This window comes from Geotrypetes seraphini, chromosome 2 (genome assembly GCF_902459505.1).
Source record: "Geotrypetes seraphini chromosome 2, aGeoSer1.1, whole genome shotgun sequence".
Lineage (NCBI taxonomy): Eukaryota > Metazoa > Chordata > Amphibia > Gymnophiona > Dermophiidae > Geotrypetes > Geotrypetes seraphini.
In genome coordinates, this window is record NC_047085.1 from 510,313,163 (window position 1) to 510,337,947 (window position 24,785).

At 49.8% G+C, this 24,785-nt stretch overlaps 1 protein-coding gene across 6 annotated transcripts in view; it reads left to right on the top strand.

Annotated features, from left to right (window-relative positions):
* Positions 1 to 24,785, top strand: part of LOC117354629 (zinc finger protein 184-like) — an 88,885-nt gene that overhangs the window by 50,014 nt on the left and 14,086 nt on the right. For 4 of the 6 annotated variants that reach the window (XM_033932440.1, XM_033932439.1, XM_033932442.1 and 1 more), the window contains one exon: positions 7,749 to 9,820. The exons of 1 other annotated variant lie outside the window; for it this stretch is intronic. In XM_033932440.1, coding sequence (XP_033788331.1) covers positions 7,749 to 9,706 — 1,958 coding nt within the window. In that variant the 3' untranslated portion in view covers positions 9,707 to 9,820. Of the gene's footprint in view, positions 1 to 7,748; positions 9,821 to 24,785 lie in introns of those variants that run through there. One more of the 6 variants, XM_033932444.1, reaches the window with a different exon arrangement.

Below are 24,785 nucleotides of genomic sequence, written 5' to 3' on the forward strand. Positions count from 1 at the left end.
ACCTCAACCTATAGGAGGTCGTCTTTCTTTTTTCCTAAGCCGGTGGGAAGTTATCACTTCGGACCAATGGGTCCTCAACATCATCCACCACGGCTACTCTCTCAACTTTCAGAACCTCCCGGTCCCAAGTCTACCAAAAGAGTCTGCTTTGAACTCTCCTCAGTCTTCCCTCCTTCTCCAGGAGGTTCAATCCCTCCTCCTTCTGAACGCTATAGAGGAAGTTCCTCCAGAACAAAAGGGGCAGGGATTCTACTCCCGTTACTTTCTAGTTCCCAAAAAGACAGGAGATCTCAGACCAATTCTAGATCTTCGCGATCTCAACAAATGCTTGGTCAAAGAGAAATTCAAGATGCTATCTTTAGCCACGCTTTATCCTCTTCTCAATCAAAACGAATGGCTATGCTCCCTCGATCTCAAAGAGGCATACACTCACATACCGGTCAATCCGACCTCCAGACAATACCTCCGCTTCATGATCAATCGCTGTCATTACCAATACAAGGTGCTCCCCTTCGGTCTTGCCTCTTCTCCAAGAGTGTTCACCAAATGTCTGATTGTGGTAGCTGCCTTTCTACGCTCTCACCACCTTCAAGTCTTTCCTTACTTGGACGATTGGTTAATCAAGGCCAATTCATCTCAGACAGTGCTCCTGGCCACCAACCAAACCATCCTGTTTCTACAACTTCTGGGGTTCGAGATCAATCTTCCCAAATCTCATCTCATCCCCACTCAGAGACTTCAATTCATTGGAGCGGTGCTAGACACAGTCCTCATGAGAGCATTTCTGCCGGCCAACCGTCTTCAGACTATCCAATTTCTCTGTCAGCAGGTACTTCTTCAAAGTTCCATCTCTGCCAAACAGATGATGATACTCTTAGGTCACATGGCTTCCACAGTTCATGTAACACCCTTAGCACGTCTTCACCTGCGCACTCCTCAATGGACCCTTGCTACCCAGTGGTCCCAAGCGACGGATCCTTGCTCACGACACATATCTGTGACATCGTCTCTTCGTCAATCTCTTCAATGGTGGTTGATATCCTCAAATCTCTCCAGAGGTCTTCTGCTCCATCTACCTCCTCATCAACTAGTCATCACCACCGACGCCTCCCCTTATGCCTGGGGAGCTCATTTGAACGAATTCCAAACTCAAGGCCTTTGGATAGCCCAGGAAAGGAAGCATCACATCAATTTCCTGGAACTCAGAGCGATGTTTTACGCCCTCAAGGCCTTCCAACACCTTCTCTTTCCTCAAGTCCTCCTGCTGTGCACAGACAATCAGGTTGCGATGTACTATATCAACAAACAGGGTGGAAGAGGCTCTCGCCTCTTGTGTCAGGAATCTCAGAAAATCTGGACTTGGGCCACAGCTCGCAGCCTATTCCTGAAGGCAATCTACATCCAAGGAGAGCAGAATTCATTAGCGGACAAGCTCAGCAGAATTCTCCAACCTCACGAATGGACTCTCGATCCTTCAACCCTACAGTCCATCTTCGATCAATGGGGCACTCCTCAAGTGGACCTCTTTGCAGCTCCTCACAATCACCAACTGCCCCAATTCTGCTCTAGACACTATACTCCTCTCCGTCTAGCAGTGGATGCATTTCTACTGGATTGGTCCAATCGATTCCTGTATGCTTTTCCTCCTCTGCCGCTCATGCTGCGGACCTTGTTCAAACTCAAGAGGGAACGAGCCACCATGATTCTGATTGCTCCACGGTGGCCCAGACAACATTGGTTCTCCCTTCTCCTTCAACTCAGTTCCAGAGAGCCTTTGCTACTTCCTCTGTTTCCTTCTCTACTTTCGCAGCATCAGGAGACCCTTCTGCATCCCAACCTCCAGTCTCTACACCTGACAGCTTGGTATCTCTCGGGCTGACTTCACACAACTCTCTTCTATCTCAGCCCGTTCGTTCTATTCTAGATGCTTCCAGAAAGCCCACCACTCTGCAGTGTTATCATCAAAAGTGGACTAGGTTTTCTTCTTGGTGTCTTCTTCATCATCATGATCCCACATCCCTTCCAGTGGAGACCTTGTTGGATTATCTGCTTTCTTTGTCTGACTCTGGCCTCAAATCTACCTCCATCAGAGTCCATCTCAGTGCTATTGCTGCTTTTCATGAGCCAGTCCATGGGAAACTCCTTACAGCTCATCCCCTGGTCTCCAGATTCATGCGAGGTCTTTTCAATGTTAAACCACCTCTTAAAGCACCTCCTGTGATCTGGGATCTTAATGTGGTTCTCTCCGCTTTGATGAAGCCTCCATTTGAACCTTTGGCGACTGCCACTTTCAAGTTTCTCACTTGGAAGGTACTTTTCCTTATTGCTCTTACCTCTGCCAGGAGGGTCAGTGAGCTCCATGCACTAGTTTCTGATCCACCTTTCACGGTCTTTCATCATGATAAGGTGGTTCTACGTACACATCCAAAGTTTCTCCCTAAGGTTGTTTCTGAATTCCATCTCAACCAATCTATTGTTCTGCCTGTCTTCTTCCCGAAACCTCACTCTCATTCTGGAGAACAAGCCCTTCATACTTTGGACTGTAAGCGGGCTTTAGCTTACTATTTGGATCGTACTAAGCCCCACAGATCATCGCCACAACTCTTTTTGTCCTTTGATCCTAATAAATTGGGTCATCCTGTTTCTAAACGTATGCTGTCGAATTGGTTGGCAGCGTGCATTTCTTTCTGCTCTGCTCAGTCCGGACTGACACTGGAAGGTTCCGTCACGGCCCATAGAGTTAGAGCTATGGCAACATCTGAAGCTTTCCTCCGTTCTACGCCTATTGAGGAAATCTGCAAGGCTGCCACTTGGTCCTCAGTTCATACTTTTACATCACATTATTGTCTGGATGCATTTTCCAGACGGGATGGTCACTTCGGCCAATCTGTTTTGCAAAATTTGTTTTCCTAATGGCCAACCTTCCCTCCATCCCGCTTTTTGTTAGCTTGGAGGTCACCCATCAGTGAAGAATATGCTGCCTGCTTGTCCTGGGATAAAACACAGTTACTTACCGTAACAGGTGTTATCCAGGGACAGCAGGCAGATATTCTTGCGTCCCACCCACCTCCCCGGGTTGGCTTCTTAGCTGGCTTATCATAACTGGGGACCGCGCGCCTGTGTCGGGCGGGAAGGCACTCGCGCATGCGCGGTGCGGCCTCTAGAACTTTCTAAGTTCTTAGAGTGCAATCACTCTAAAAGTGTCCGTACCGGGGCTCCGTCGGTGCCGTCACCCATCAGTCAAGAATATCTGCCTGCTGTCCCTGGATAACACCTGTTACGGTAAGTAACTGTGCTTTTCAGCTCCGTCCCGTAATCATTGCATCAGAGGAGGAGGCGGAGCTCTGTTTCCTAGTAAAGAAGACGGGCCACAAAGGGCTCTGAACAAGCTCCGCCTCTTCGAAGGCGGAGACTCTGCTTGCAGGGGGTTGTCTAGGAAATGCGGCCAGTGGAGCCCCGCCCCCTTTGTGACATCACTGGCATATGGCGTCCAGCTTCTGTATCTCTCCCCGTCGCGAGAAAAGCCCTGAGGTAGAGAAAGAAGAGCCCCAAATGGCCAAAGCCAAGAGGGAAACGGCTGCAGGAGCTTCTGCTCAGGTAGGAACTCCCCCTCCCCCGCTTTTCCTGGCAGGGGGAGGGGCCTGAGCCTGCGTGGCGGAACTCTCCCCTAGATACAGTAGATTGTTGTTCCACCCCAACAGTTGATTTTCTGGCCGGGCTCCTGGCAGGCCACAACTCTCCCCTTCTCCTCCCCTCTTGACAAAAAAAGAACACCCCACCCCCACCCAAGATTAATTAAAACTGAAACAATTTTCTTCAGAGTATTCTTAAAAAAAACCCAAAGGAAAAAAATTCTGACTAAAAAAGAAATGAAACGTCAAGAGACCAATGAAGTTTTTCCTTTCAAATAAGGCCCCGGAGCACAGGACAAGCAGGACGATATTCTCACGAACGGGTGACGTCACCACGGAGCCCTCGCTACGGAACTCTAAGAACGTATAAAGTTCTTGATGCCCACACTGCGCATGCGTGAGTGCCTTCCCGCTCGACGGAGGCGCGCGGTCCGACAGTTATTTCGTTTCGGCAGAGCTAGTCAGTTGCTCTTTTTTGACGTGCGTCTTTTTCACTGCCTTCTCACTCACACGGAACTTATTTTTTCTTAGGATTTAATCCTATTTCTTTTTCTTTTATTTAAAGTAAAAAAAAATAAAAATTTTTGCTTTTACACTTTTATACACGCAGCCCAGCGGGGCCTCTTTTCAGCCTCGACCTTCGACTTTGCTGAGGCCGTTTTCCCTTCGTTAATGCGGCGGAGTTTCCATAAGGCTCCGCTATGGGCGGCAGCTCTAATCTGGTGTCGTTTCGCGCCAACGCTTCTCACGAACTCAAGTTTTAAAGTTTTATTTTAATTTGATGAGTTGCTCAATTTAATTTATACTAAGCGAGTTACAACATTGGAAAAAAACCCCAAAAACATTTATTTTAACATAACGTTTAAAAGTTTTAAATAATAGTTAAGACCAACAGACTTACAGACCAACCGATACACTAGGTAAAAAAAAAGGGCAGAACTGCAATTCAATATTTTTAGAGTGCAGGAGAGAACCTCGGGGCGCTTCTTCCTCACTGCAGCCGTTCGACAAGAGCAAAACAGCTTCAGCGGTTGAGGAGGAAAAAAGAAACAGCCGGTCGTAATTTCTGACCAATTCTTTGGAACATTTTTTGTATTTTTCATAGCCTAATCTTTTGTTAGCTGCATTGAACTTATGAGCAGTTCTTCCCCTCCGTCGGCGTCTGCTTCTTTTCAAGGGGAAACTCCAGTGAGGCCTCCTGCGAGCTCTGCTTTAACCCCACAGTCCTCTCATGTCATGAAGATTGACCCTCCAGGGTCGTTTTTTAGGTTCAAACAATTTTTATTGATGCAGATGACAGAGTAAGCAAAACAAGGGCACACAAAAGGTGCACAGCACAAACTATGATGCATCATATACACACTATATCAAGCAGTTACAGGAAAAGAGTAACATCAACCAACCCCCACCTCCAATCTACTGAGGGCAAGCAAGGCCAGAGTTGACGGAATGGCCCTCTGAGGCCCTGGACTCTGATGAGTCCCCAAGAAGCCGCTCCCCCACTTCCCCCACTCCTCCCCAAAGAACATAACTTTTTTAAATCAATGGTTGCCACGAGGCCAATCGAGTTTTCAGGCTAGCCCTAATGAACATGTATGAGAGGGATTTGCATGTAATGGAAGTGACAGGTGGTTCTTCAGGAAAGGGTTTGGAACCACTGTGTTAAATGATCATACCTCTACAGTCACTAAGAAGGGACCGTTTCTCACCCCACTGTGTCTTGGAGCATTTCTTTCCCTAAACAGGCAGTTATGCCTCAGACAGCACCAATAGGAACTTCTTATGGGTACTTATTTTTGTTATTTGGATTCTATTTCCGTTAGAGAAATGCTAAAGACCTATTTATTTGACACATTTTAATGAATGTGCTTGTACAGTCTCTTGATTGTTGTTAACCACATTGAACTGAGAGGTTACTGCGGTATATACCGTATTTTCACGCATATAACGCGCGCGTTATACGTGTTTTTACAAACCGTGCATACCCTTGGGCGGTATACGCGTGAGCGCGTTGTACAAATTTTTTTTTACATAGTTCCCCTCCCCTGACGTCCAATTCACCCCCCACAGAACCGCTCGCATGTACCCACCCCCCCCACCCCGAAGGACCGCCAACTCCCCGACTCCCCGACACGATCGGGGCAAGAGGAAGCTCAAGCCCTCTTGCCCTAGCCAACCGCGGCACCCCCGACACGATCGAGGCAAGAGGGAGCTCAAGCCCTCTTGCCCCTCCGACTCCCCGACATGATCGGGGTAAAAAGGAGTCCAAGCCCTCTTGCCCCGCCGATTCCCCAACTCCCCGACAATATCGGGCCAGGAGGGAGCCCAAGTCCTCCTGGCCCTGGCGACCCCCCCCCCCCGCTAATTGTTCGGGCCAGGAGGGAGCCCAAACCCTCCTGGCCACGGCGACCCCCTACACCCACCCCGCACTACATTACGAGCAGGAGGGATCCCAGGCCCTCCTGCCCTCGACGCAAACCCCCCTCCCCCCAACGACCGCCCCACCGAAGAACCTCCGACCGCCCCCCAGCCGACCCGCGACCCCCCTGGCCGACCCCCACGACACCCTCCACCCCCCTTCCCCGTACCTTTCTGTAGTTGGCCGGACAGACGGGAGCCAAACCCGCCTGTCTGGCAGGCAGCCAACGACGGAATGAGGCCGGATTGGCCCATCCGTCCCAAAGCTCCGGCTACTGGTGGGGCCTAAGGCGCCTGGGCCAATCAGAATAGGCCCGGGAGCCTTAGGTCCCTCCTGGGGGCGGGGCCTGAGGCACATGGGCCCAACCCGACCATGTGCCTCATGCCCCGCCCCCCAGGAGGGACCTAAGGCTCCCGGGCCTATTCTGATTGGCCCAGGCGCCTTAGGCCCCACCAGTAGGCGGAGCTTTGGGACGGATGGGCCAATCCGGCCTCATTCCGTCGTTGGCTGCCTGCCGGACAGGCGGGTTTGGCTCCCGTCTGTCTGGCCAACTACAGAAAGGTACGGGGAAGGGGGGTGGGGGTGTCGTGGGGGTCGGCCAGGGGGGTCGCGGGTCGGCTGGGGGGGCGGTCGGAGGTTCTTGGGGGGGGCGGTCGTTGGGTGGAGGGAGGTTTGCGTCGAGGGCAGGAGGGCCTGGGATCCCTCCTGCCCGTAATGTAGTGCGGGGTGGGGGTAGGGGGTCGCCGTGGCCAGGAGGGTTTGGGCTCCCTCCTGGCCCGAACAACTAGGGGGGGGGGGTCGCCAGGGCCAGGAGGACTTGGGCTCCCTCCTGGCCCGATATTGTCGGGGAGTTGGGGAGTCGGCGGGGCAAGAGGGCTTGGGCTCCCTTTTGCCCCGATCGTGTCGGGGGGGGGCAAGAGGGCTTGAGCTCCCTCTTGCCCCGATCGTGTCGGGGGTGCCGCGGTTGGCTGGGGCAAGAGGGCTTGAGCTCCCTCTTGCCCCGATCGTGTCGGGGAGTCGGCGGGGCAAGAGGGGAAGCAGCAGGACACCGGTAGGAGCTTCTATATGATGGGGGGGGGTCAGGAGGCTGTGGGGGTGCGAGCGGTCCTGCGGGGGGGGGATGAATCGGACGTCGGGGGGGCATCCGGTTTTCAGGGTGGGGACAGGACTTCAAGGGGGAGAGGAGAGTCGGGGCGGGCGACTGGAGAGTCGGGCAGCATGTGCGGTATACGGGTGTGCGCGGTATACAAAAATTTCTGTACATAATTTTGTGTTTTCCGCGCGCTATACCCGTGTGCGCGTTTTACACGGGTGCGCGTTATCTACGTGAAAATACGGTAAGTGAATTTGTTATGTTATGTTTCCCTTTAAAGGATCTTTTTGGCTCTAATAGTCTCTTTCACTTCAGCTTTAAATCATGCTGGTTCTTGTTTTTTTTTCTTCTTTCCACCTTTGTTAATACATGAAATATGTCTGGTCTGCACTTCCACAATGGTATTTTTAAATAACATCCATGCCTGTTTTACAGTCCTAACCTTTGCCACCGATCCTTTTAGCTTCTTTTTAACCATTTTCCTCATTTTATCGTAGTAACCCGTTTGAACACTGAATGCTGCTACGGTAGATTTTTTTTAGCAATGTCACTCAGATATCAACTCAAATTTGATCACATTATTATCACTGCCTTCTCTTTCCAGGGGACAGTAGTATAACCCTACCTATACCCCCGGCCTTGACCTCGGCCTCGGGTCCTTCGACCTCGCCGCGGACACCGGCTTCATCCAAGCCTACTACCTCGAAGCCTGCCCAGGGTAAGTCCTCGCTTCCTTCCTCGACTCCAGGGTCTGCGACGAAGCCATCCTCGGGCTCCTCGACAGTGGGTGGGTCGTCCTCGGCCGCGCCCCGAGCGTCGAAGTCGGGTGCCCCGAGGGAATACTTGAGACCGAGGTCGCCCTCCAGGGAGCACCCGCCGGCCCCGGACCTACCGGCCATGATGGCGGTTCCGGTCTTCCAGAACTTGCTCCGAGCGCTTATTGCCTCGGAGCTGTCTGGGGCCCTTGCGCACCTGCAACCGGCTTCGGCCTCGACTGCCCCGGCGTCGACCTCGACTGCCCCGGCGTCGGCGGCCTCGGTCTCGGTACCCTCGGCTTCGGCCCCCGGAGCCCTCCCGGCCTCGACCCCGACCTTGCCCTCGACCTCGGTCTCGTTTGACCAGCCTGAGCGGAGCGTGCGGCCTCGGGACAAGGTGCGTCGGGTTAGAAGGATCTCTTCCACTTCCTCTTCGTCGAGGTCCTCCCGGGGCTCCTCCCCCTCGGGCTGGCCTCGGGCGAGGCGTCGGCCAAGGAAACCCAAGCGTTCTCGGGGTTCTCCTCGGAGACGCGGTCGCTCCTCGCCGACCGGGGTTGAGACGTTACGTGTCTCGGAGCTCCGCCTCGACAATCCGAGGCTTTTCCGTTCCTCCGAGGGAGGGGGTTTGAGAGACTCCTCGCCCAGACGGAGGGGGCAGGCCTCGGTGCCTCGTACCCCGGGGACTTCCCACAGGGGCTCCTCGGGGCAAAGGCGGTCCCCGACCACCTCGAAGTCACTAGGTGTGGCCTCGTGGGGATCGGGGTCTGGTACTGGTAGGGAGCCTCGGTATTCCCTCGAGGCTTCCCCTTCTTTTTTGGCGGCTCGGGCTTCTCGAATTCCTTCCCCGCCTTCCAAGCCCTCATCCTTTTCAAAATTCGTGCTGGATATGGGACGTGCTTTGGACCTGGACTTAGTCTCCGGTTCTCAGTATACGAAGGAGTTTTTGGAGGAGCAAGACTTGCCCTCTCCCCCGAGAGAAACTCCTCGTTTGCCTCTCAATAAGGTCCTCCATCAGACCTTCCTGAGAAATTTGGAATCCCCTCTTACAGTCACAGCGGTGCCGTCTAAGATGAAATCCAAGTACCGGACCATCCCATGTAAGGGCTTCGATAAAGCACAACTGTCTCACCAGTCGTTGCTCGTCGAGTCGGCGCTAAAGAAATCACAGCCCTCGAGGGTCTCGGCGGCAGTTCCTCCCGGACGGGAAGGGCGGACCCTGGACAAGTTTGGTCGCCGCCTCTATTCCAATTCATTGATGGCTATCAGGGTCCTCAATTATGCTTTCACATATTTGTCCTATCTTCGACACATGGTGAAAGACTTGCCCCGTTATCATGGGGTCATGCCAGATTCCCATAAGGAAAGTTTTGGTACTTTTGTGGCCAAGTTGTCCCAATTGCGTCTGTACCTGTTTCACGCAGTTTACGACGCATTTGAGTTGGCCTCGAGGGTCTCCGCCTTTGCAGTGGCGATGCGCCGGCTGGCATGGCTCCGTACGGTTGATATGGACCCGAACTTGCAGGAGCGTCTGGCCAATCTACCGTGTGTTGGATCGGAATTGTTCGACGAGTCCCTGGAGGCGGCGACCAAACGACTGTCGGAACATGAGCGCTCCATCGCCTCCTTGGTCCGTCCTAAACCTCGGGCCCCGCCGCAGAAACCATTCAGACCTCCCCCGTGGCGATATCCGCAAAAGTCCACGCCAGCATTCTCTAGGCCTCCGCCCCGGCGCCCCCCGCAACAGGGTAGAGCGGGCCAACCAAAACCTCAGGCACAGGGGGCGTCCAAGCCGGCGCTGTCTTTTTGACGTGATGTGCGGATGGGGGCGGGCCCACTCCGCACTCTCGCCGGACCCCCTTCCCATCGGGGGTCGGCTGCGGGCCTTTCATGCGGCCTGGACCGGGATCACCTCAGATGCTTGGGTGCTCCGGATCATCTCCGAGGGCTACTCGCTAAATTTCTCAGCCATGCCGCCGGAACATCCGCCGGGGGCTTCTCCGTGCAATCGAGCCCAGCTTCCTCTTCTCCTCGCGGAAGCCAGGGCCTTGTTGAGCCTTCGGGCGGTGGAGCCGATACCCCCCGACCAGCGGGGGTGGGGGTTTTACTCCCGTTACTTTTTGGTCCCAAAGAAGACCGGGGACTTACGCCCCATTTTGGACCTCCGGAAGCTCAACAAGTTCCTGGTCCGGGAGAAATTCCGTATGTTGTCGCTTCCGGTTTTATACCCTCTTTTGGAGGAAGGGGACTGGATGTGCTCCCTGGACTTGAAGGAAGCATATACTCATGTTCCGGTGCATCCCGCCTTCGGCAAGTTCTTACGGTTTCAGGTGGGGGAGTCGCACCTTCAATATCGGGTCCTCCCCTTTGGACTGGCTTCGTCCCCTTGAGTCTTCACGAAGTGTATGGTGGTAGTCGCTGCAGCCCTGAGATCTCAGGGGCTACAGGTCTTTCCCTACCTGGACGATTGGCTGATCAAGGCATCGACCAGGGAGGGGGGTTATCTCAGCGACTCAACAGACTATCATCTTCCTTCAACGTCTGGGGTTCGAAGTGAACTTTCCCAAGTTTCAGTTGTGCCCGGCTCAATCCCTTCAGTTTATCGGAGCCGTGCTGGACACGGTTCGCCTCCGTTCATTCCTCCCCCCCCTCGGTTGGAGGCCTTGCTTCGATTGAGTCGCCAGGTTTCGCTGATGCCCGTAGTATTGGCTCAGCGCATGATGACAAATCGACCAGAGCCACTATGATTCTCATTGCGCCTTGTTGGCCGCGGCAGCACTGGTTCTCCCTGCTCCTTCAACTCAGTGTCAGGGAGCCTCTGCTTCTGCCTGTTTTTCCCTCTCTGCTGTCTCAGAGTCGGGGTTCGCTGTTACATCCTAATCTTCAGTCTTTACATCTGACCGCTTGGTTCCTTTCCCCTTGACTTCGGTTCCTGTTTCTCAGTCTGTGAGGGAGATTTTGGAAGCCTCGCGCAAGGTCTCGACTAGGCTTTGTTATTCCCAGAAGTGGACCAGATTTTCATCCTGGTGTTCCTCGAACCATCTGGACCCGAGTTCGGTTCCAGTGTCTTCGGTGCTGGAATATTTGTTGCATCTGTCTAAGTCTGGGCTGAAGACGACTTCCATTCGGGTGCATCTCAGTGCCATTGCGGCATTCCATCGGCATCTCGAGGGTCGGTTTCTTTCTCTTCATCCTCTGGTAACTCATTTCATCCTCCTCTGAAACCTCCTCCTGTAGTTTGGGATCTTAATGTGGTCTTAGCTCAACTGATGAAGCCTCCTTTTGAGCCTATCGACAAATCTCATCTTAAGTTTCTCACTTGGAAGGTGGTCTTTTTGCTTGCGCTCACGTCCGCTCGTCGGATTAGTGAGCTGCAGGCTTTGGTTGCGGATCCACCTTTTACTGTGTTTCATCATGACAAGGTGGTTCTTCGCACCCATCCTAAATTTTTGCCTAAGGTTGTGTCTGATTTCCACCTCAATCAGTCCATTGTTCTTCCGGTGTTCTTCCCGAAGCCCCACTCTCATCCTGGTGAGGCGGCGCTTCACACGCTTGACTGTAAGAGGGCGTTGGCCTTTTATCTCCAACGTACCAAGTCTCATCGGAAGGTTCCTCAATTGTTTTTGTCCTTTGATCCTAATCGGTTGGGACATCCTGTTTCCAAGCGCACCTTGTCCAACTGGTTGGCTGCTTGTATTTCTTTTTGCTACGCTCAGGCTGGTCTCACGCTCCATGGTTGAGTCACGGGGCATAAGGTCCGGGCTATGGCAGCTTCTGCTGCTTTCCTCCGGTCTACTCCTGTGGAGGACATATGTAAAGCTGCCACTTGGTCTTCGGTTCATACGTTCACCTCCCACTACTGTCTGGACACTTTGTCCAGAAGCGACGGCCGGTTTGGCCAGTCGGTGTTACGTAACCTGTTTTCCTAAATTGCCATCCTCCCACCTGCCCTTTTTTGGTTGGCTTGGAGGTCACCCACATGTGAGAATATCATGCCTGCTTGTCCTGGGATAAAGCACAGTTACTTACCGTAACGGGTGTTATCCAGGGACAGCAGGCATATATTCTCACAACCCGCCCTCCTCCCCGGGGATGGCTTCTTTGCTGGTTATGGAACTGAGGACCACGAGGTGGGGATGCGCCCTCTAGTGGGCAAGAAGGCATGCACATGCGTGGTGCAGTGTAGCAAACTTGAAACTTCAATCAAGTTTGCTTGAAAAGCTGTCCGCGCTGGGGCTCCGTAGATGACATCACCCACATGTGAGAATATATGCCTGCTGTCCCTGGATAACACCTGTTACGGTAAGTAACTGTGCTTTCCATTACCTTAATGTCTTTTTCCAAATCAATAAATTGTTTTTTAAGTTGTTATTTGATGTATGCCGAATATGAAATAATATTTCCTCTTATAGTTGCTTTAAAAGCATCCCATAATGTTTCAATACTGATATCATCAGCAGTATTAATTTGAAAAAATTCACTTGTTTTTGATTTCAACTCCTCAATAAATTTTACATCAGCAAGTAAACCATTATCAAATCTCCATAATGGTTTAGGACATTCTTGTTCATCCAAATGCAAATCAATCCACACACCACCATGATCAGATAAAATTATAGGATCAATAACCGCTTTCCCAACCTTTTGAACTACACTATTGGAAACAAAGATATAATCAATTTTCGAAAATGAATTATGGACCTGTGAACAAAATGAAAATTCTCGATCATTAAAATGAAGAATACGCCATATATCAACTAAATCACATGACTGTATTAAATTTTCTAACCCTAATGACTTAATAATTCTACTTGGTCTTTTATCTATAATTGGATCCATTACAGCATTGAAATCTCCAGCTAAATTAGTAGTAGCCAGTGGTAGTAACAACTGTTGAATATTTTTAAAAAATTCAACTTGATTCACATTTGGAGCGTACACATTAAATAAGTCCAGGGCAGTATTTCCCATTATCCCAGGACAAGCAGGCAGCTATTCTTGACTGATGGGTGACGGCACCGACGGAGCCCCGGTACGGACAATTTTAGAGTGATTGCACTCTAAGAACTTAGAAAGTTCTGGTAGGCCGCACCGCGCACGCGCGAGTGCCTTCCCGCCCGACAGAGGCGCGCGGTCCCCAGTTTCTTAGTTTCCGCGGAGCTAAGAAGACGCGTCTCTCTCAACGGCTGTTGTGAGAGGATTTTTTATAATTTCCCGCTCGCGAAAACTTTTTGAGGAAATCTTATTTCCTTTCCTTTTTTCTTTATTTTCTTTCTTTAAAAAAAAAAAAAAAACATTTTGTTTTTTTGCCTGTTTTTCGGTTTTGCCCCGGCGGGGCCTTTAGCCACCATCGAGGCCTCGGCCTTCGATTTGGCTGAAGCCGTTTTTAAAATCATGCCCCCCCAACCCGGCTTTAAAAAGTGCCAGCGGTGTGCACGACCAATTTCACTAACTGATCCTCATAATTGGTGTCTCCAGTGTCTTGGTCCCGACCATCGAGCGTCAACCTGCACCCGCTGTGCAACTTTAAAAAAGAGAACTCTTAAAAATCGAGAGATTCAACAAAAATTATTGTTTGGTGCCGAAATGTCTGATTCTACACCGGCACCGACATCGGCACCGGCGCAGTCGGCACCCACATCATCGACACCACGCGATACCGCGGCGGTGTCGACTCCAGGTAAGCCGGCTAAGAAGCCTTCCCCGTTGGAGCGTCCTCCGGTCTCGATGGCAGCGAGTCCAATCCTGCCGACCTCGAGGCGCCTACGGAAGCGCTCCGCTCCAATAGAGGTGAGCCCCTCGACATCGGGATCCTCATCCTCGGAGCGTAGAGCGGCACCGCAGGTACCATTAAAGAAAAAGACGGTACCGGTGCCTTCCCTTGAGGAGCGTATAGCTGCTGTTCTGAAGGCACAACTTAAAGAACAGCTACAGCACCTCCTACCTCCAGCCCTGGCATCGAATTTACTGGTACCAGTCCGGTCTGAGCCACCGGTACCGATAGTGGACTGTCCTATTTTATCGACGTCCACTCTATCGGTACCGGTACAGTCGGTTTCCTCGGTCTCCATGCCGATTCTGGCGCCGGAGCCGAGAGCTCACCATCAAGCTGTACAGACTTTGGCTCCGGTGCGTACTGTGACATCTCCCGGTACCGAATCAGGCAGGTCGGGGAAGTCTCTTCGCAAGTCCCGGCATTTAGAGCCTTCCACTCCAGAATCTCGAGACCGGAGTTTTCAGGTTCGAGACCCTGACTTATGGGGTGACTCGGAGGATCCTATTCTTTCGGAGGGAGAATGTTCTTCTGGTGATGAGGACCCGTCTGTTTTAGGAGCCTCCTCAAGACCAGAAGTGTCTTCTTTTTCTTCATTTTTGAAGGAAATGTGTGACTCTCTCTCCATTCCTTTGGAGGCTGAGTCAAAGAAATCCAAGGCTTTCCTTGATGCCTTGGACTTTGACCAGCCTCCAAAGGAATACCTTAAGTTACCTCTCCATGATATTTTGAGAGAGACATTTTATAAGAATCTGGAATCCCCTTTAACTATTCCTGGAGCTCCTAGAAAGTTGGATTCCTTGTATAAGGTCATTCCTATCCCTGGGTTTGACAAGCCCCAACTACCTCATGAGTCCCTTTTAGTTGAGTCCACTTTAAAAAAGTCCAAAGGGGCTAGTGTATATGCCTCAGTCCCTCCTGACAGAGAGGGCAAATCTATGGACAAGTTTGGTAAAAGGCTATACCAAAATGCTATGTTAGCAAATCGATCAGGAAATTATGCATTCCATTTCTCTTTCTATCTTAATCAGCTAATACAAACTCTCACTGCTTTTGAGAAATATCTTCCTGATCGGAAAAAGTCTGCTTTTCACCACACTTGTACATCTCTTTTACAGCTCAGAAAATTCATGGTAAGATCCATCTATGATACTTTCGAGCTGACCTCCAGAGCCACAGCCATGTCAGTGGCCATGCGAAGGCTAGCCTGGCTTCGTGTTTCAGAACTGGACGTTAATCACCAGGATAGGCTAGCCAATGCACCTTGCTTAGGGGATGAGCTGTTTGGAGATTCCATGGACTCCACTACTCAGAAACTATCGGCTCATGAGACCAGATGGGACACGCTTCTTAAAACTAAGAAGCCTCCACCAACCAGGCCCTTTCGTCCACAATCAACCTACCAATGTAGATTTGTGGCTCGTCCTCTGCCTCAAACTGCACAACAACCTAGACGTCAGAGGCAACAGCGACCAGCTGCTAGACAACCTCAGCAACAACAGCAGGTAAAACCTACCCCTGCACAAAAGTCTACACAACCCTTTTGACTTGGTTCTCCAGAACATAGCCAGTCTTCTTCCTTCTACCCAACTTCCACAGCCTATAGGAGGACGCCTTTCTTATTTCATAAGCCGTTGGGAACTTATCACGTCAGATCAGTGGGTTCTGAACATCATCCACCACGGCTACTCTCAACTTTCAGACTCTACCTCCTCCAAGTCAACCAAAAGAGTCTGCTTCGCACACTCAGTCTTTCCTTCTTCTCCAGGAGGTTCAATCCCTTCTACTTTTGAACGCCATAGAGGAGGTTCCTCTAGATCAAAAGGGACAGGGATTCTACTCCCGTTACTTTTTAGTCCCCAAAAAAACAGGAGATCTCAGACCCATTCTAGATCTCCGCGATCTCAACAAATGTTTGGTCAAAGAAAAGTTCAAAATGCTTTCTCTAGCCACTCTTTATCCTCTTCTAAATCAAGGCGACTGGCTATGTTCTCTCGATCTCAAAGAAGCATACACTCATATTCCGGTCAATCTGGCCTCCAGACAATACCTACGCTTCATGATCAATCGTTGTCATTACCAATACAAGGTGCTACCCTTCGGTCTTGCCTCCTCTCCGAGAGTATTAACCAAATGTCTGATTGTGGTGGCTGCCTTTCTACGCTCTCACCACCTTCAGGTCTTTCCTTACCTGGACGACTGGTTAATCAAGGCCAATACATCTCAGACTGTTCTCCTGGCCACCAACCAAACCATCAGGTTTCTTCAACTTTTGGGGTTCGAGATCAATCTACCCAAATCTCATCTCATCCCCACTCAGAGACTTCAATTCATAGGAGCTGTCTTGGACACAATCCTCATGAGAGCGTTCCTGCCGTCCAACCGTCTTCAAACGCTTCAATCTCTATGTCAGCAGGTGCTTCCACAGCGTTCCATCACAGCAAAGCAAATGATGATTCTCTTGGGTCACATGGCCTCCACAGTTCATGTCACACCCCTTGCACGTCTTCATCTGCGCACTCCTCAATGGACACTAGCTACCCAGTGGTCCCAAGCGACGGATCCTTGCTCACGTCACATATCTGTGACATCATCTCTTCGTCAGTCTCTACAATGGTGGTTGGTATCCTCAAATCTATCCAGAGGTCTTCTGTTCCATCAACCTCCTCATCAACTCGTCATCACCACCGATGCATCTCCTTATGCATGGGGAGCTCATTTGAACGAGTTCCAAACTCAAGGACTTTGGACTGCCCAGGAAAAGAAGCGTCACATCAATTTCCTGGAACTCAGAGCGATGTTTTATGCCCTCAAGGCCTTCCAGCATCTTCTCTTTCCTCAAGTTGTCCTGTTGTGCACGGACAATCAGGTTGCGATGTACTACATCAACAAGCAGGGTGGGACGGGCTCTCGCCTCTTATGCCAGGAAGCCCAGAAGATCTGGACTTGGGCCATAAATCACCATCTATTCCTGAAAGCTATTTACATTCAGGGAGAGGAGAATTCCTTAGCGGACAAGCTCAGCAGAATTCTCCAGCCTCACGAATGGACAATCGATCCTGTAACTCTACAATCCATCTTCGCTCAATGGGGCACTCCTCAGATAGACCTCTTTGCAGCTCCTCACAATCATCAGCTGCCCCTATTCTGCTCCAGACTCTACTCTCCTCACCGTCTGGCAGCGGATGCTTTTCTCCTCGATTGGTCCAATCTGTTCCTGTACGCTTTCCTTCCTCTGCCTCTCATGTTGAGAACCTTATTCAAACTCAAGAGGGATCAAGCAACCATGATTCTGATTGCTCCGAGGTGGCCCAGGCAACATTGGTTCTCCCTTCTTCTTCAACTCAGTTCCAGGGAACCTTTTCTTCTGCCTCTGTATCCTTCTCTGCTTACTCAGCATCAGGAATCCCTTCTACATCCCAACCTACAGTCTCTGCACCTGACAGCTTGGTATCTCTCGGGCTGACTTCTCATGATACACTCTTGTCTCAGCCTGTTCGTTCAATTCTGGATGCCTCCAGGAAACCGGCCACTCTTCAATGTTACCATCAGAAGTGGACACGGTTTTCTTCATGGTGTCTTCGTCATCATTATGATCCCACTTCCCTTGCAGTGGAGACCTTGTTGGATTATCTCCTTTCTTTGTCAGACTCTGGCCTCAAGTCCACGTCAATCAGAGTCCATCTTAGTGCTATAGCAGCTTTTCATGAGCCAGTCCATGGAAAACTCCTCTCAGCTCATCCCTTGGTGTCCAGGTTCATGCAGGGTCTTTTTAATCTGAAACCACCTCTTAAAGCCCCTCCTGTTGTCTGGGATCTTAATGTAGTTCTTTCCGCTTTAATGAAGCCTCCATTTGAACCCTTGGCTACTGCTTCTTTCAAGTTTCTCACTTGGAAGGTGCTTTTCCTTATTGCTCTAACCTCTGCCAGGAGGGTCAATGAGCTACATGCACTAGTGTCGGATCCACCTTTTACGGTCTTTCATCATGACAAGGTGGTTCTGCGTACACATCCAAAGTTTCTCCCGAAGGTTGTCTCTGAATTCCATCTCAACCAATTCATAGTTCTGCCTGTCTTCTTTCCGAAACCTCACTCTCATTCTGGAGAACAGGCTCTACATACTTTGGACTGTAAGAGGGCTCTGGCTTACTATTTAGACCGTACTAAGCCCCATAGATCATTCCCTCAACTCTTTCTGTCCTTTGATCCGAATAAATTGGGAAGAACGCATCCAACGTACCAACGAGTGGCTTCGCAACTGGTGCATAGAGATGAACTTTGGATTCCTGGACCATGGAAAGACACTCCAGGGACTGCAGGGACCGGACGGACTTCACCTGACCAGAAGAGGTAAAAACGTACTTGGACACCGTCTAGCCCGCCTACTTCGCAGGGCTTTAAACTAGGTAAGTTGGGGGAGGGTATCCACTTACATTCCAGAGCAGTAAGGAATCATCCGGTGGAGGCGAGACACAACCACCCTTCTGAATCCAAGGTAAGCACCCATAATACGCATGACAGCCCTAGCAAACACAAGGGATGGAGGGCCATGTATGTCAATGCACACAGTTTAGGCAATAAAATTCTGCAATTGGAGACCGAGATAGTGAATGCCGACCTAGATGTGGTTGCGATATCCGAGACCTGGTTCACGGACTCTCATGGGTGGGATATGGCCATACCGGGTTACAATTTACTTCGTCGAGACAGAGAGGGCAGGTTAGGCGGAGGGGTAGCGCTATACATTAAAGAAGGCATCAAAACTACCAGAATCACCGGGGAATCCCTCTGGGTGAACCTGGCCAGAGGGAGAGAAAAATGCCTGTATCTTGGTGTGGTATATAGACCTCCAAGACAACCAGAAGACAAAGACATGGAACTAATCGAAGACATAGAAAATATCGCTCTACGGGGGGACGTTGTACTAATGGGAGACTTCAATATGCCGGACGTAGACTGGAGCACACCTTCAGCAACAACCAGCGGCAGCAAGAGGCTATTAGCCTCCATAAGAGGAGCACGCCTCAATCAAATGGTAATGGAGCCCACTAGGGCCCAAACGATCCTTGACCTAGTACTCACCAATGGGGAAAGCGTCTCAGAAGTCTTCGTGGGAGATAAGCTAGCCTCCAGCGATCATAACATGGTATGGTTCCACCTGAGGAAAGGTTTCCATAGATCAAACACTAAAACAAAGGTACTCAACTTCCGAGGAACGGACTTTGCACGCATGGGAGTCTTCGTCCATCAGGCGCTCCAGGTCCAAACTGAGACAGGGAATGTGGAGGATATGTGGTCATCCCTGAAATCTGTCATACACGAGGCAACCGGCCGTTACATAAAATCATCACACAAACGGCGAAGAAAAGACAAACCCCAGTGGTTCACCACAGAGATCTCACGTCTCGTTAAGGAGAAGAAAAACACATTTGCTTCCTTCAAACGCACGGGGAAAAGCGAAGATCAACTGCTACACAGGATCAAGTCCACAGAGGTCAAAACGGCAGTCAGGGAGGCCAAACTTCGAGTGGAAGAAACTCTAGCAAACAACATTAAGAAAGGGGACAAATCCTTTTTCCGGTATATCAGTGACAGGAAAAAAAACACAAACGGGATAGTACGCCTGAAAAAAAACGGACGGGAATTACGCAGAATCGGATCCCGAAAAGGCCGAACTACTAAACGAATACTTCTGCTCGGTCTTCACCTGCGAGGCGCCAGGGTCCGGCCCTCAATTGAAGCCACAGTCAAACACAAAAGATCTGTTTCGGAATTTTAAATTCACACCCAGCGGGGTTTACCTTGAGCTAACAAAACTCAAGGTGGACAAAGCCATGGGACCGGACAATCTGCACCCCAGAGTGCTCAGGGAGTTAGGTGATGTCCTGGCAGAACCGTTAGCCGTGCTCTTCAATCTCTCACTGAGTACAGGGACAGTCCCCTTGGACTGGAAAACAGCTAACGTCGTTCCTCTACACAAAAAGGGTTGCAGGACAGAGGCTGCAAATTACAGACCGGTGAGTCTGACATCGATAGTATGCAAACTCATGGAAACACTGATCAAACGCCAATTGGACACGGTCTTGGACGAAGGGAATCTACGGGACCCCAATCAACATGGATTCACCAGGGGTAGGTCCTGCCAATCAAACCTCATCAACTTCTTTGACTGGGTAACAAAAAGACTGGACGAAGGAGATTCACTAGACATAGTGTACCTGGACTTCAGTAAAGCTTTTGACAGCGTCCCACACCGCAGACTGTTAAACAAGATGAAATCGATGGGGTTAGGAGAGACTCTGACGGCATGGGTCAATGATTGGCTGAGTGGCAGACTTCAGAGGGTGATGGTTAACGGTACTTTCTCTGAGACATCGGAGGTGACCAGCGGGGTGCCGCAGGGCTCGGTCTTGGGTCCACTCCTCTTCAACATATTCATAGGAGATCTGACTCAAGGGCTTCAAGGTAAAGTAACATTATTCGCCGACGACGCCAAACTATGTAATATGGTAAGCGAGGACAATCTACAAGATATGATGGCGCAGGACCTGCGTACATTGGAATGCTGGTCCTCAACCTGGCAGCTGGGCTTCAATGCTGGAAAGTGTAAGGTCATGCACCTGGGTAGCAGAAACCCATGCAGAACTTATACCTTGAACGGGGAGACCTTGACCAGCACTACAGCAGAACGAGATTTAGGAGTAATCATTAGTGCAGACATGAAATCTGCCAATCAGGTGGAGAAGGCTTCCTCAAGGGCAAGACAGATGCTGGGTTGCATCCGTAGAAGTTTCGTCAGCAGAAAGCCTGCAGTCATAATGCCATTATACAGGACCATGGTGAGACCTCATCTGGAATACTGCGTGCAATTCTGGAGGCCACATTATCGCAAAGACGTGCAGAGGGTCGAGTCGGTCCAGAGGATGGCCACCAGAATGGTCTCAGGGCTTAAAGGTCTCTCGTACGAGGCAAGACTAAACAATTTGCAGCTCTACACTCTCGAGGAACGCAGGGAGAGGGGAGACATGATTGAGAAGTTTAAATACGTCACCGGACGTATAGAAGTGGAAGATAACATTTTCCTTCTCAGAGGCCCCTCAACCACAAGGGGGCACCCGCTCAAACTCAAGGGCGGAAAATTTCACGGCGACACCAGAAAGTATTTCTTCACGGAGCGAGTGATTGATCAATGGAACAAGCTTCCAGTACAGGTGATCGAGGCCAGCAGCGTGCCAGATTTTAAGAATAAATGGGACACCCATGTGGGATCCCTAAGTGGGTCAGGGTAAAACATTGTATAGTATTAAGGGGAGGGTCTATAGAGTGGGCAGACTTGATGGGCCTTGGCCCTTTTCTGCCGTCATCTTTCTATGTTTCTATGTCCTGTTTCTAAACGTACGTTGTCTAATTGGCTGGCAGCGTGCATTTCATTCTGTTATGCTCAGACCGGTCTGACACTGGAAGGTTCTGTCACAGCCTATAAAGTCCGAGCTATGGCAGCATCTGTAGCTTTCCTCCGGTCCACGCCCATTGAGGAAATCTGCAAAGCTGCCACTTGGTCCTCAGTTCATACTTTTACATCTCATTATTGTCTGGACACATTTTCCAGACGGGATGGACACTTCGGCCAATCTGTTTTGCAAAATTTGTTTTCATAATGGCCAACCTTCCCTCCATCCCTCTTTTTGTTAGCTTGGAGGTCACCCATCAGTCAAGAATAGCTGCCTGCTTGTCCTGGGATAAAGCACAGTTACTTACCGTAACAGGTGTTATCCAGGGACAGCAGGCAGATATTCTTGCGTCCCTCCCACCTCCCCGGGTTGGCTTCTTAGCTGGCTTATCATAACTGGGGACCGCGCGCCTCTGTCGGGCGGGAAGGCACGTGCGCGGTGCGGCCTACCAGAACTTTCTAAGTTCTTAGAGTGCAATCACTCTAAAATTGTCCGTACCGGGGCTCCATCGGTGCCGTCACCCATCAGTCAAGAATATCTGCCTGCTGTCCCTGGATAACACCTGTTACGGTAAGTAACTGTGCTTTATCATTTTGATATGTACCCATCTTCCTAAAGGATCCGCATCTACTAAATGAAAATTGGCTAAACATTTCCTACTTATTAAAATAGCAACCCCAGCCTTCTTACCTACTGCTGGGGCAAAAAAACATTTTGAAACCCAACCCCCTATTAGTTTTTTAGATTCATAGAAACATAGAAATTTGCGGACGATACAAAAATATTTAGTGGAGCTGGAACTAAAGAGGAATGCGAAGAATTGCAAAGGGACTTGAACAAACTGGGGGAATGGGCAGCGAGATGGCAGATGAAGTTCAACGTTGAGAAATGTAAAGTATTGCATGTGGGAAGCAGAAACCCAAGGTACAACTATACGATGGGAGGGATGTTATTGAATGAGAATACCCAAGAAAGGGACTTGGGGGTAATTGTGGACATGACAATGAAGCCGACGGCACAGTGCGCAGCGGCCACTAAGAAAGCAAATAGAATGCTAGGTATAATCAAGAAAGGTATTACAACCAGGACAAAAGAAGTTATCCTGCCGTTGTATCGGGCGATGGTGCGCCCGCATCTGGAATACTGCGTCCAATATTGGTCGCCGTACCTTAAGAAGGATATGGCGTTACTCGAGAGGGTTCAGAGGAGAGCGACACGTCTGATAAAAGGGATGGAAAACCTTTCATACGCTGAGAGATTGGAGAAACTGGGTCTCTTTTCCCTGGAGAAGAGGAGACTTAGAGGGGATATGATAGAGACTTATAAGATCATGAAGGGCATAGAGAGAGTAGAGAGGGACAGATTCTTCAAACTTTCTAAAAATAACAAGAGGGCACTCGGAAAAGTTGAAAGGGGACAGATTCAAAACGAATGCTAGGAAGTTCTTCTTTACCCAACGAGTGGTGGACAACTGGAATGCGCTTCCAGAGGGCGTAATAGGGCAGAGTACAGTACTGGGGTTTAAGAAAGGATTGGACAATTTCCTGCTGGAAAAGGGGATAGAAGGGTATAAATAGAAGATTACTGCACAGGTCCTGGACCTGTTGGGCCGCCGCGTGAGCGGACTTCTGGGCATGATGGACTTCAGGTCTGACCCAGGAGAGGCATTGCTTATGTTCTTATATGTTCTTATGTAGAAAGATGACGGCAGATAAGGGCTACAACCCATCAAGTCTGCCCATACCATTAACCCCCTTTTAAGTCTACTGGCCCCCTTAACTCTACTGACCTGCTCTATTAAGTCTATATCCTAGCGACCCTATTCATTGGTATGACTCTCGCAGTGATCCCACATAGGTATCCCATTTATTCTTGAAGTCTGGGATACTGCGGGCTTCGATCACCTGTACTGGAAGCTTGTTCCAATGCTCTATCACTCGTTCCGTGAAGAAGTACTTCCTGACATCTCCACGAAACTTCCCTCCCCTGAGTTTGAGCGGATGTCCTCTTGTGTTCGAGGGTCCTTTGAGAAGAAAGATATCATCTTCCACCTCGACCCGTCCCGTGATGTACTTAAATGTCTCAATCATGTCTCCCCTCTCCCTACGCTCCTCGAGGGTATAGAGCTGCAATTTGTTCAGTCTTTCTTCGTACGAGAGACCCTTTAGCCCCGAGACCATCCTGGTGGCCATCCGCTGAACCGACTCAATTCTGAGCACATCTTTACGGTAATGTGGCCTCCAAAATTGCACACAGTATTCTAGATGAGGTCTCACCATGGCTCTGTACAATGGCATCATGACCTCAGGCTTCCTCCAATGACAAATGTGACTCTTGGATAAAATATATATCCGCATTTTGTTTCTGTAAAAAATTTAAAATTTTCTTTTTCTTTATTGGATGATTTAGACCATTGACGTTGAGAGAATAAAATTTAATATCCATTCAACATACTATTTAAAAACATAACCCTCAATTTGATACAATTAAAATGATCAGGCACCATCACATCCAAAATATATATGTTCCTTCCTTTTACAAATAACACCTCATCCTATATTCCACCAAATCCCCTCCCCCTATCCCAAATTCCCCCCACTCCCACCCCACCCAATTAATTAATAATAGTGTATACTTGATGTCACGCATATTAGATTAGATAATAACAACCTCCCCAAAGACCTTCTTAAAACAACATTTTATAAAAAGTCATGTACTAAAATAATCTCAATTCATCTAAGACATATTGTCAATTAAGTTATTTATGGAATAAACAATATATAGAAAGAATATAATAACCCATTCATTAAAATGACAAAAATAAAAATCAATTACATTACTTTACCATCTTTAACATATATCATCTAATCAATTTATTATTAGATGAAAGAAGAAGTTACAGCAACATCGAAGGGAGAGCAAGAAACAGAAGACCACAAAGAAGACACCGACGGAGAAAAAACGCAAGAAGGCGAGAAATTGACCAGTCGATGCCCAGAGGAAGAAAGAGAGAAACATACCGAGGACATCAACCTGAGACCGAAGCGAACATTGAAGAAGGGAAGGTCAGCGATCCTAGTGGGGGACTCGATCCTGAGGCAGGTGGACAGCCACATAGCAGGAGGGAGAGAGGACCGACTGGTGACCTGCCTCCCGGGAGCGAGAGCCAAGGACATCGTGGACAAAATTGGAAAGATCCTGGAAGGAGCGGAGATGGAAGAGACTACAGTAATGATCCACATCGGGACAAACGATGTCAGCAGGAGGGACTATAGAAGAAACACACTGATAGAACAGTTCAAGATTCTGGGAATGAAGCTGAAGATGAGGACCCAGAAGATAGCGTTCTCAGAGATCCTACCGGTGCCGAGGGCAGATGTGAAAAGGCAAGAGGAACTACAATCAATAAATGCATGGATGAGGAGATGGTGTAAGGAAGAAGGATTCCACTTCGTGAGGAACTGGACGACGTTCTGGGGCAAGAGCAAGCTCTACAGGAGAGATGGACTGCACCTGAGCGCAGCGGGAACTAGACTTCTAGCAAACAACATCAAGAGAGGAATAGAACAGGCTTTAAACTAACAAGAAGGGGAAAGCCGACAGTCGACCAAGCGTCGATGATTCGGAAAAAGGTATCTTGTGAAGATACTAAGGAGAAAAAAGGCT